The sequence below is a fragment of the Schistocerca piceifrons genome, chromosome 3 (assembly GCF_021461385.2).
Source record: "Schistocerca piceifrons isolate TAMUIC-IGC-003096 chromosome 3, iqSchPice1.1, whole genome shotgun sequence".
NCBI lineage: Eukaryota > Metazoa > Arthropoda > Insecta > Orthoptera > Acrididae > Schistocerca > Schistocerca piceifrons.
The window spans coordinates 233,375,271-233,389,296 of record NC_060140.1 but is presented as its reverse complement, the minus strand read 5'-3'; the positions used below and the strand labels follow the sequence as shown (position 1 = coordinate 233,389,296).

Here is a 14,026-nt window from a genome sequence, read left to right as displayed (position 1 = left end):
TTGTGCACGTTAGTGAAAAAGTATCAGGGATGGTAGAGATCAGGAATTGCGAGTTTTTGTAAATAACAACAGGTATATATAAAATTTTGTATATACTGCATATGTGTAGTGTGCACACCTTTGAGGTTTTTTTTCCCTTTCTTCACCTGCTGCTAATCGACCCAGTCAGTATTACCGTATCGTCTCCCAAGTAAATATACCTGTATAAGTGCGCATATAAATTTCTATTACAGTACAAAAGTAATGTTAACAAAAATGTATTGTAAAATACTTTGTTAGCTAAGAAAAATATATTGCTAACAGACCAGAAATTAAAAATGCATTCTAAAACACCTCGCTAGAAAAAAAGAAAAGCCAAAAATGAATTTGTTATAGACCTATTATTATTATTATTTCTTTCTTTTCTCAGACGTTATGTCTGGTCAAAAATCGAAAGTGACGCAGACCTTGATCAAGCGTGACTTCCTTTTAACTGTACGGTATATGTTATATTGCATTTAGGAACTTTCGGGTAATTGAACATGTATCAATAATTACGGATTTCTGTAATTGTATATATAAGTTTGGATGTAGCTGTATTGTATTGATGTACTGGTGGATATTGTGTGGTATGACTCCTGTAGTTGATAGTATAATTGGTATAATGTCAACTTTATCCTGATGCCACATGTCCTTGACTTCCTCAGCCAGTTGGATGTATTTTTCAATTTTTTCTCCTGTTTTCTTTTGTATATTTGTTGTATTGGGTATGGATATTTCGATTAGTTGTGTTAATTTCTTCTTTTTATTTATATGTCAGGTTTGTTATGTGGTGGTGTTTTATCTGTTATAATGGTTCTGTTCCAATATAATTTGTATTCATCATTCTCCAGTACATTTTGTGGTGCATACTTGTATGTGGGAACGTGTTGTTTTATAAGTTTATGTTGTAAGGCAAGCTGTTGATGTATTATTTTTGCTACATTGTCATGTCTTCTGGGGTATTCTGTATTTGTTAGTATTGTACATCCGCTTGTGATGTGATCTACTGTTTCTATTTGTTGTTTGCAAAGTCTGCATTTATCTGTTGTGGTATTGGGATCTTTAATAATATGCTTGCTGTAATATCTGGTGTTTATTGTTTGATCCTGTATTGCAATCATGAATCCTTCCGTCTCACTGTATATATTGCCTTTTCTTAGCCATGTGTTGGGTGCGTCTTGATCGATGTGTGGCTGTGTTAGATGATACAGGTGCTTGCCATGTAGTGCCTTCCCCTTCCAATTTACTTTCTTCGTATCTGTTGATGTTATATGATCTAAAGGGTTGTAGAAGTGGTTATGAAATTGCAGTGGTGTAGCCAATGTATTTACATGAGTGATTGCTTTGTGTATTTTGCTAGTTTCTGCTCGTTCTAGAAAGAATTTTCTTAAATTTTCTACCTGTCCATAATGTAGGTTTTTTATGTCGATGAATCCCCTTCCTCCTTCCTTTCTGCTTAATGTGAATCTTTCTGTTGCTGAATGTATGTGATGTATTCTATATTTGTGGCATTGTAAACGTGTAAGTGTATTGGGTGCTTCTAGGTCTGTGTTACTCCATTTCACTACTCCAAATGAGTAGGTCAATATTGGTATAGCATAAGTATTTATAGCTTTTGTCTTGTTTCTTGCTGTCAATTCTGTTTTCAGTATTTTTGTTAGTATTTGTCTATATTTTTCTTTTAGTTCTTCTTTAATATTTGTATTATCTACTCCTATTTTTTGTCTGTATCCTAGGTATTTATAGGCATCTGTTTTTTCCATCGCTTCTATGGAGTCACTGTGGTTATTCAATATGTAATCTTCTTGTTTAGTGTGTTTTCCCTTGACTATGCTATTTTTCTTACATTTGTCTGTTCCAAAAGCCATATTTATATCATTGCTGAATACTTCTGTTATCTTTAGTAATTGGTTGAGTTGTTGATTGGTTGCTGCCAGTAGTTTTAGATCATCCATGTATAGCAAATGTGTGATTTTGTGTGGGTATGTTCCAGTAATATTATATCCATAATTTGTATTATTTAGCATGTTGGATAGTGGGTTCAGAGCAAGACAGAACTAGAAAGGACTTAATGAGCCTCCTTGGTATATTCCACGCTTAATCTGTATTGGCTGTGATGTGATATCTGAATTTGTTTGGATATTAAGCATGGTTTTCCAGTTTTTCATTACTATGTTTAGAAACTGTATCAATTTAGGATCTACTTTGTATATTTCCAATATCTGTAGTAACCATGAGTGGGGTACACTATCAAAAGCTTTTTGGTAATGAATGTATGCGTAGTGTAGCGACCTTTGTTTAATTTTAGCTTGATATGTTACCTCTGCATCTATTATCAGTTGCTCTTTACATCCTCGTGCTCCTTTGCAACAGCCTTTCTGTTCTTCATTTATAATTTTGTTCTGTGTTGTATGTGTCATTAATTTCTGTGTAATGACTGAAGTTAATATTTTGTAGATTGTTGGTAGGCATGTTATGGGGCGATATTTAGCTGGGTTTGCTGTGTCTGCTTGATCTTTAGGTTTCAAATAAGTTATTCCATATGTAAGTGTATCAGGGAATATGTATGGGTCTGCAATGTAACTGTTAAATAATTTAGTTAGATGTGAATGTGTTGAGGTGAACTTCTTTAGCCAGAAATTTACTATTTTATCTTTTCCAGGGGCTTTCCAATTGTGCGTAGAATTAATTGCTCGGGTGACTTCATGTTGCAAAATCATCACTTCAGGCATTTGTTGTATCATCTTGTATGAGTCTGTTTCTGCTTGTATCCACCGTGCATGCCTGTTATGTTGTATCAGGTTTGACCATATGTTGCTCCAGAAGTGTTCCATGTCTGTTATGTTTGGTGGATTGTCTATTTTTGTGTGTGTGTTATCTATTGTTTGGTAAAATTTCTTTTGGTTTGTATTGAATGTTTGGTTTTGTTTCCTTCTATTTTCACTTTTTTTTTTATCTTCTAAGTCGTTTGGCCAATGCTTGTAATTTCTGCTTCTTTTCATCTAATTGCTCTATTGCTTCTTGTTGTGAGATTTTACCTAACCTTTTTCGTTTTTATCTGATATTTCATTTCTTATAAATTGTGTTAGCTGTCCGATGTCTTTTCTCAGTTTTTCTATTCTGATCTGTAGCCTGTGTTGCCATGCTGGTTTTGTGGGTTTCTTCTGTGTGTTGGTTGGTTCTGATCTCTGCCTAGTGTGTATATTTAGTGCAGTGAGTGCTCCTACATAAACCAGCAGTTGTAACTCTTCCATAGTTGTGTATTCATTTATTTTGTTGTGTATGATTGTGTTAATAGTTTTTATTGTTGTTTCGACTTGTGGGTTATTTGGTGGTCTATGCAAGAGTGGTCTAATGTCTGTATGTGTGTCTTTGTATTCTATATATGTCAACTGAAATTTTTCTTATATATCTAACATGTGTGTCACTTCATGTTCTATTTGTGCTTGTGCTGGTGGCTGTCTTAAGATTTCGTTTTCCTCTGGTTGTTTAATTGATGCGTGTTGTTCTTTGTTTGTTTGCTCTGGGATGTTTGAGTCCATTACTGTATTTTCTTCTTCTTATAATTGCACATTATTTTGTTCCAGTATTTGTTGTACTTGTTGTTTGATGTTTTCTAATTCTGACTGGGGTATCCTGTTATTTTTTATTATTACACGGATCTGATCAGCTAGTCGTTGTTCTGTTAAAAATTTTAATTCCGGGTATCTGGTAATAAATGTTGTGTATACTTGTGATCTGTATCCAGTTGTGTTGGTTCCTAGGTTTGTTGCTTGATAATAACAGAACATGAGGTGTCGATTAACTTCATCTGACCATTTCATCCTCTGTCTTTGTTTTCCTTCTAGGGTGGTTGCGGGAAGCATATCCTGCAAAACACCTCTATTTGGATTTAAATCATTTTCCAGTTGGCTAGCAGTGTCATTACCATTGTGGGCGGGCATAGGGTTCAAGCGTCGTCCCCGACCATGACGGCGCTTGTCCGAGGCTTCTTTAGTTCTGTCCTGAACCAAGTAATCACACTAAAAGGGGGGTTAGCCCTATTAGTGGTTTGTTCTTTTCGTCGCCTTTTACGACTGGCAGAACATACCGGAGGCCTATTCTTTTCCCGGGCCTCCACGGGGAAATTATTATTATTATTATTTACGAAAAACCGACACGCGGATCCCAAACAAATCTGATCTTTTCACTACAATGCACAGAGCACAAATGACGAAGCACACACAACTTCTCTTCTGAGGAGGGCAGAAAGTTTCCCGCCAGCTTATTGTCTTCCTACTGGTCTTGATCAATGTGGGATTTGGGAAGGGGGGGGGGGGGTTGTAGGATTTACCGCCTTTTTATGCCATCCTTTTCGCCTAGATCTGTGTAACCTTATCTTACAACATTATCTGGGCTAGAACCCCATAGTAGATGGGTGACCTTCATTTATCTGCTGTTTTTGTTACATAATTGTCCAAGATGATTGGGCGGACACCTGATGGGTATCATGTTACCTTGTGACCTTGAATGTGCCATACACAATTGCCCGACAGGTGTGAGAGGGGTATCATGTTGACTGAAGGTCTGGAGCAGCGTTTAATGGTGAACACAAATTTTAAAGGACAGAATTAATACCAGTAAATAACATGTGTATTAGAGTATTAACTTATGCTTCAAAGGGTCACACACACTTTATCACGGAAACAATCGTTTAACATTAATAGTAAGAGTAAGAGTACAGTAGTGGCATATAATTTATCAGAGGTTCGCTTTCACATTTTATAACAAAAATCTTTACTCAAGTACTCTTCAACTTCTTGAACACAGTACATACAGCGACTCAACAGACCACGTAGTATGAGCCACAGTGCACACAATTACGATCCACGCATATTCCTATCTTCGGCAACTGACATAGACACGGTATCTTTACCCTTGGCGTTGGAGTCTAGACTCTAGAGGACTCTTGGCAGACCTATTTTATAGAAAAAGATTCTTCTGTGCTGTCGTCACTTGTGCAATTAATCTTCGACGACACTATATAACAATAGTCGAACCACCTCAATCAGCAGTTGATTTTGCACTTTAACCTCTTGGCATCAACAAACTCAACATATCATGATATCCTTCAAAAATGTATTCGTTCACTCTTGGGGCACTCTTGCGCCAGCTAAATATAGTCTTCAAAAACTAAACTTGACCATTTCGAACAACTTGTTCAAAATTTGTTTCACAGTGGAATTTTAAAATGTCCTACTAACTGTCGCTAATACGTTGCAGTATTTATTGGGCATCTGTCATTATTCAGCGTTTCCAAGAACTACGCGTTTGGCTGAGACGTAAACTACGTCATCGTCGATAAAATGTTTAAAAGTCTGATTTCTGTGATGACACACAAAATCAAATTCACTCGCTACGGCACGCTCATCCTCTTCCATAGACGCAGTGTATCTTCGCTGAGCTTCCGTTTTGTGGTATTCACCATGGTACACAATTATTTGTAATAAAATGATTGTGCTTACCTTTACTGTTGACGTATATGGCTATTTAATGCTTGGAACTCTGCGAGCAGATTGACATAATTACCATTAAGGACCAGTGTCTCTATATATCAGAAACACAGTTACATTCCGCTGATAAAAACTACTGCCAAAATAAAAGCATACACCTTACAAGCTGCAGCTGTTACACCGGAAAATAGGTTTTCATAGCTGGAAGCTGTGTAAAATTATAGAGGCATCAGCAAAAAATGCGTGCAATAAAGAAAGGCCACAGAGCAGGCAAAGGACAATTCGGAGCTGGTAATACTACTGTGTTAAAAGGAAAGTAACGAGACCTACAGAAGAGACTCAACACCTACGCAAAAATCAAAGTGCAGCAGGAAGAATTACGGGAAAAGCAAATAATATTTTCTATTTGCTTCTAATTATTCAAGAATAGAAGAAATTAAAATTTTAAATATAAAAATGTGTCACGCAATGAGAAGCTCAGTAATGGTAGGAGCTTCGTGTAGGAGGAAAATCGGCAGGCAGTGTTAGGTCTACGTGTAGCGGGACTTTGAGGTCCACGTGTTCACGACGCCTACCGCGATATAACCGGGCCGCCCCTCTCGATGTTTTAGGCGAAATGTTTTCCAGTGTGCTGCTGCGGTTGAATCCCAGGTTGGATAGCGACGTGTGGACGTCGTTGATTTTCGCCCCGAGGACGGCAGTTACTGCAAAGAAAGAAAGATAAGAAACGCCAGTATTACAGTTTGTCGTTAACGCAGATAACAGCGGACCAATAACCACATTCTTTTACATAGTTCATCTCTTGCCTCCCAGTCTTTTCAGATAATCGGCCATTTCTGGGAATGTGAATGTTGGGACTCAGTGCACAAGGATAGGCTCTATTATCTTGATACAGATTAAAACGCACAAAGGCAGCGAAATGCGTCAGTACGTTCAAACTGGGGAAGTTTTAGGAGGAAACACTTTACACTTCAGTGCTCAATTATCTATTTTACGTTCAATCTGCGAAATTTTCAATAAATCCTAGAACCTTGTGATTTCGAACCGAAGACGCACTGTAGAATAACGTTTTGCTAACACTATAGATACTATTTTGAACTATACGAATGAAAAAATAAATACATCCGGGCATGGCTGGTGACGAAGGAAGAGAAGACCATCATCATCAGACGACGACGACCACCACCACCACCACCACAAATACTTCAACAACAAAACAATGACGATCACCATAAAACAACAACAAAATAGAACGACGACCACCACCAAAAAGAGACTATACAACAGCGATCAAAACAACAACGATGACGAAGGCGACAAAAACAACCAGACTCTGATCAGATTTAGACAGAGTAATACGGCAACTTAATGTTGTAACTCAAATTAGCTTCACAAAAAAATCATGGAAGTTTGTTTCTTGTGTCTGACAGCAAGATGAAATAGGGAAATAAGAAATTGAGCGAAAAGGGGCGCAATGATTATGGGGACATTGTCACTCGCGTGTTTTTTGGGTCATTGTAACTGAACTAGCTACCGTAAAGATTTTACTTTTCCGTTTTTCTTGGGATGTGGCGGCAGTTGTTCTTGTACAATACATACTAGTGTCGTTGCAGATCCATATATCAGCTTTGGGGAAGGCTGCACACAACTGCTGGAACAGCATAAGCACCTCATGTGAAAGGCTGATCAGCGGCCCTTGGATCATAGTTCTCACGAGACTATCGAATTCATCTTGACCTACGAAAGAGCTGATTCTAATAGTATTGTTATTGGGACTAATTTTGCTCCTATAAATATGATGTGGTCGTTGGCCTTACGTATATAGCATAAGACAGACCGAACATCACTGATAAAACTATGTATCTGAGCAGAGGCCAATCAATATTTTTTCGAAACTGAAATTATTACGGTAAAATCTGTATCACATATTTATTTATCACCACCTTTCGGGTTATCACCACCACCACCACCACCACCACCACCACCACTCACGGTACACGAAAGTAACAATGTGGACCAACATGTTTCTTCGTTTTTTTTTTCTTTCTTTCTTAAGTTTACGAAGTTGAATGTCCAATTTTACAGATTGCAGATAATAATCATTCTTTGGCAATTTCTAACATTCTCTGACGGGTTTCTTTTTTGTTGTGCTCCTTTTTCACAACTGTAAAGTTCAAACGCGTTTTCCTTTTGATTTCTCGTTAACGTCTTTTTGTCTACTTTAACAACAACATGTATGTGACTCTTCAAGCTTTCCCGGCAGATGTGTTGTAAATAGTCTTCACGGGTTTGCCGCCGGATCACCTTGTACAAACTCCACAATATTTCTTCGGAGCAACTGTCCGACATCTTCAGGTGGTTCAACCTTGCTGGTGGCTAGGTACGTACCTACTATAATAGTGGCGACATAGATGGAAAAACCGTACAAAATCCACTTTTAACACTGACAATTCTTGGTGTCTGACGATTCTCCTCCTCCGAATGGCTTCTGTCAAATTACTCTGATCAGAGTTCGGAAGTTCCCGTTCGGACTTCTAGACAAATTGTACTTTCCATGTGAATTGTAATGCGCTCAATACCTGAAGATAATTATACTTATTTACAACCTAACAACGTCAACAGAGTCCACCATCTCTGTAAAACTTCCCGATGGATTGAATGATAGAAGCCGTAAATATAATGACTTTGTTTCTCCAGAGTATAATCCACTGGAGTTCTCCTTCACATTAGCTGTATTCGAATTTACAACTTCCACTTTTTGTGTCTTAACGATAACTTCGAAAAGAAAACGGTGCACGTCAAGAGTACCGTAAATTAACCTTTACCACCATAAAAAGCAAAAACTTACATGAGATGGAGTACCAGAAAGTATCATACGAATACCAAAATGTATTATGCACAACCACGGCTTTGAAATAGCTCTCAATGTTTCTTATTTGATTTGCTGATCTCTTCCTCTCTTTAGATTAACCTCCGATGAAAAATCTGAGATGATTGTTACGAAACATACGCCACGGGACATCCAGGTTAGAAGAGAGGTGCTTATCATAATAAAATAAAATTGGCCAGTTATTAGGCCTAGTGACTGTTAATTTCACAAGCGGACCTTACGAACAGGTCCTCTTCCATTTTCATCGAACTTTAAGATCGGAAGATCTGTGCACGTCGTCTGTTTCGTAACGCAGTACTACAAAATTCTCAAAAAACTCAAGAAACTGCCTTTGAAGATCAGAATATTTCCGAACGCTGTTAAGCATAAAACATTATTGGTTTACTAACATATTCCGTGATGAGTGAAAGCACAGCGTTGAACAATTGCAATCGTAAAGTGGTTGGTTCGAATCTTTCTAGTAGCATGTTTGTTTACTTTCATTTTAACTCCATATTTAGTAACAAATAGGAATATTAATTAACAAACCTGGATCGTAATTTTCAGCGAAAATAACATTTTATATTTAATTACCGAAAACAAAGTTTCATACAGGCACGTCAAATATGCTTTTGTTAAATTAAAAGGACGTGTGCATCACCAATATCGTTCAATCTCTATATATAAGAAGTATTTTAAGTATTTTATTTTCTATTTGACGTTTCGCATTTTTGTACCAAATTTTAATTTATTGTGGACTAGATTTTCATACTTTAGTTATTACATCCATTAAATAATTAAGAATCATTATTTGTTAACACTTCTATTTGTTAATAAATAAAACGTTAAAACATCATTCACTGATTTGGTATCACGCGTGTTCCCAATCGCCAACTGCTGCCTACAAGATCGCGGGACATGTGTGATCAACACGTCGTTAATCTCTCCATTTGTTATTACCAGTAGACGAGTTGTGATGATGCCGCTGTTTCTTTAATCAAGCAGCTCCTAATTTGGCCTCACGAGGCAGTGTGTATCACGTCCCAGACCTAACTACCTCTGCAAAATACGGGGTGGTTCCAGAAGTCGAAACCGTCACCTTTCGCACCGAAGGCAGCAAAGCCAACCGTTCGGCTACGGAGGTGGTCTTGTTGATATTAATGTTTATTGTTAACAAACATGGAATTTAAATAGAAGTAAAAGATATGTATGTTACTAGAGAGATTCGAACGAGGGTCTTTATGGCAGAAACAACACAAAACATTATTGTACGGAGTTGGTGTCAAACGGCACTGCATTTTCGCGATTTACAGTATTCCACCGATGAGAACTGGAGAACAACTGCTCCTCTGCCGACCTCACTGAGGGGATTCAACACACAACTGTTAGTCTCAAAAAAGCTTTTCCTTCAGTAACATTTTGAAACGCAGCACTCGACATTTAACATACAACTTATATTGTCTTCAGAACAGTCCACAGTGTGTGTGTGTGTGTGTGTGTGTGTGTGTGTGTGTGAGAGAGAGAGAGAGAGAGAGAGAGAGAGAGACGTGTGTGCCAGCTGGACCGATGCAACATTGCTCATTCGACATTCCGTCTTCAGAAAAACTAATTTTAAATATGGCGTATTTGCTTGTGGAAGATACACTGTTCTACTGAACTCGTTGAGTTGTTTAGAATGTTGCTAGAGTGGGATCCATTTAGTTAAGAACGAAGGTTTTTCGATTCATAACAAAAGCCTAATCTTGGGGCATGTAATATGCGCATTCATTTCAACCACAAATTACTTTTAATTTGGAAACGAAAGGAACTTCGAAATAGCTATTTATCTTCAAAAACCACCTCTGTGCCTGTCAACTGGTTCAATCGAAACTGTGTTATCCTTACAGCAACATGCCGTACTCAGATAAAGTGTTTGCCTATCTACATAGAGCAGTAGGATGTTATAAATCTATTTCAATAAAGTGTTATGCTGTGTGTATCGTTTCCTTTACATTAATGATGTAACTGTTTCCTGCCGGTTTTTCGAAACGCATTCGACGGCAACAACTTCACGTTCAGTGGAGAAACTAAAGTTTTCCAGGTTCAGTAAACATATTTCTGGGAATTAATAGCATTAAGCGGGCACAGATAAGGATGTGTACGATTGAACAGACAGAAACTGCTGCATTGGTACTTACTACTTAGCTCCTCTTTTTGGTAACAATAAATACGAAAGTGGATGAGCTAGACAACCAAATAGAGATAGCTGGGTAAGTACTGCTAAATAACTAGAATATGATTTAACTAGCACTCAAAAGTTTGGATTCGAAGTATTCAAAATTTTCGTAGTGAAATCAATAACAAAGCACAGACAGAATACCATGAAAGATATAGTTGCTGTATTACAAGCAGGAAGGAAGATGAGCCCTACTATAACAATACTTTGAGTGTTGGAGATTACGATACAATCACGATGACAGACTTGAAAAGTAGTTTAAAGGAGGTCAGGAACAGAATGGCTAAATGTACAGATGGAATAAATCTGGAACTTATAAAATGCACCAGTGTTAAATGGAAAAAGTTATTGTGCAGTTGTTGAATGATATTTATTGCTTCGGAAAAATCCCTGACGAATGGAAGGTAGCAAGAATTTTAAGGATACACAAGAAAAGGGTTAAAAAAAAGGATGCTCAAATTGCAAGGCACGGTCCATTTTGAAGGATGCTTGTAAAGTCTATTCCATCTGGCATTAAAAGGAAACTTCAGTCAATAGCAGAAACATATTTACGAGAGGAGCAATGCGGATTTTTTAAAGGTAGGTCATGTGCAGATGCATTTGTTTTAAAACAACTGACAGAAAAGAGAATTCAACAAGCCACTGTTTCTGTTCTTCCTACAGTATGAGAAGGCTTACAATGAGGTAGGTACAATGTAATTATGTAATTGATCACTGACTACAATGTATCCATAATTTGTTGAACGTCATTAGATTATATGGTAATACTAAAAGTATTATAAACGAAGAGTTATTGACTGTAAACTAGGGGTGTGGTCTCTCACCGATCCTTTTTGATATTTAATATCAACAAAGTTATAGAAGAATGGAATTTTAGAAACCCTGTGCAGATGGACCTGGGATGGAACCAATTTAGTGACAATTTTATTTCTAAAAGCCCAAGTTCTCTTAACAGACACCGAAAGGGCTTTACAAAAATGTGTGTCTGAATTCAATAACGCTTTACAAAACTATCAAATGGTCGTGCGTGTAAATAAATCAAAAATAATGATAAATAATAAAGTAAGCAAACAGGTAAAATCTTTTAAATACTTCAGGACAGAGATATCAATGTACAGAATTAGTTCAGATGTGGTTCAGAATACACAGTACAATTATGGGAAGGAGAAAACACTAAGTACACGTGTTTGCTAAGCATGCTCTTAGGTATCGTACTGAAACCTGGGCCCTAAGAAAGAGAAATGAACGAAGAAATTAAGCAGCAGAGCTGAGATTTATGAGGCCACTTCTAAGTGTAATGCTACGAGACTGAGTGCGGAATTAAGATATAAGACAGTAACTAGCCGTAGACACGACAGAAGAAATTAGACACTACAGAAAATCGCATGACCACATCAAAAGGATGTCATGCGGACGCCTGCCATGGCAAGCACTTCATTCCAAACGAACTGGAAATAGAATATTGACGGCCAGTAAGAGATGAAGAAAACAATTTTGATAATTTTTTTTGGTTTTGGAATGGGCCAATGCCCACGCCTTGAAATGGAAGAAGAAGATTTGGTCATTAAAGAGTTTTTTTTCTATAAACATAGTTCCTGAATTTGACCATTTAAATACCCCTCTCAGTATTCGCAATATTCGATGTAGGAAAAGTCCCCAAGTAGTCTAACAACACTTGACCAAGCGGTGGCCTATTCGGACAGTGGTGGTTAAGAAATTTTCGTGAGCGATATGTCGCAAGGAATGGAAAGAATTAACGGCACTGTAAAATTATTTGTACTCATATCTTGGATTAAATCCGAAATCATTCACAGCGTCTCATGGGGTGATGACAGTAGGTTCTAAACTCTGACTCCTTGGTGTTTCGTGAGCTTTTTTATGTGCAACCACTGGGTTTTGCCCACTTCTTTCTCCATCTTGCTGGCCTTGGCAACATAAGCACGACTCCACACGTTAAACGCACTTGTTAAAGTAACCTATACAAAAAGTTACTCTTAAGTGGAACCATTCTCAGTTCTAAAAACGAAAAGTGCTTTTCGGTATAGGAGAATGAAATTCTACGCGATTTACCAGCTTACTATGCCTTACGGTTTTACTTTCACCCTTCAGTTTCTAGCTTTCCTTCCACCCGACAAAGCTAAACAGCAATACGAACTGCAGCAATAAAGACAGTGCCTGGTATCTAGTACTAAGCGCTACGAAACCTGCATCACGAACAGCCCAACCGTGTTCAGCAACGCGAGGAGACAGGCGAGCTCCTGTGACAGGATTGCGCGACGCAGGATTTGACCCAGTTCATTGTCGCTCACAGCAACAGCCACGCTTCAGCTCAGCACAGTTCGCATACTCTAAATGCAGCAACGGACTTCTGCTCCCAAATTAAAATAATGACAACCTCAAGATTAAGCCACGATCTCGGCAACAATTTTTGATCGTATCACATGTGGAAATATAAATCTGAAAGAGATTTCTAACAATTACAGCTCTTGTTACAATTATGTTAATTTTGATCTGCATGATACTTTTATTCGAACACACCATTTACGAAGAAATGAGTGCAAAGCCTTAATATGGTCCAGGAAACACACGGAGTTTTTTAAGTAAATATTGGGTACTCTCTGCTCAATGTCTTAAATTAAGTGAACTGGCACGTCTTATGGCACGTAAGACATTATTAAGGTTTTTCTAGCAAATTGAGAAAGATATGCGGTGTTTTGCTCTGACAATGTACGCCCCGACAACCCGACAAGGAACCGCACACGCTATCAGGGTATGGTTCAAATGGCTCTGAGCACTATGGGACAAACATCCAGGTCATCAGTCCCCTAGAACTTAGAGCTACTTAAACCTAACTAACCTAAGGACATCACACATATCCATGCCCGAGGCAGGATTCGAACCTGAGACCGTAGCGGTCGCGCGGTTCCAGACTGTAGCGCTTAGAACCGCTCGGCCACCACGGCCGGCTATCAGGGTATGGTCAAAATATGGTGGCTTGCAAATATCAGCGCTGACAATGTTTGTCATGCATTCTCGTAGTGTGTCTGTAGAGAGCTTTTCCGCAATTATGTGGAAGTCTTGATAAGATAAACTGTAGTCAAAAAGGTAATAATCATATTCGAGAGTTGCACAACGAAAACGTAACGATTTCGCCATTAGCGTTAAAGCTATTTTTACGTCAATGTTTTCACAGTTACGGGTCGGAATGAATAAGGTGAGTTGCAACGCTAGAAACTAATCGTTGTTCACCCCTCCACGAGAACTAATATGTATTACAAGAAAACGCAACAGACTGTATAGACAACTACCCTCCTGTGAGAAAGGAGATTGCTGCTCAGACTGTCCCATATCCTGACGACTACACTGTACTGAATACATGTTTTGTACGTATCTAAATGTTTCACATTATTTCTAGCAGTATGGACATAC

The 14,026-nt window shown here is 38.0% G+C and overlaps 1 protein-coding gene across 5 annotated transcripts in view; it reads right to left on the bottom strand.

Annotated features, from left to right (window-relative positions):
* Positions 1 to 14,026, bottom strand: part of LOC124789839 (serine/threonine-protein kinase tousled-like 2) — a 576,094-nt gene that overhangs the window by 316,415 nt on the left and 245,653 nt on the right. For 3 of the 5 annotated variants that reach the window (XM_047257336.1, XM_047257338.1, XM_047257337.1), the window contains one exon: positions 6,089 to 6,217. The exons of the other annotated variants lie outside the window; for them this stretch is intronic. In XM_047257336.1, the coding sequence (XP_047113292.1) occupies positions 6,089 to 6,217 (129 nt within the window). The remainder of the gene's footprint in view (positions 1 to 6,088; positions 6,218 to 14,026) is intronic. 5 annotated transcript variants of the gene reach the window in all.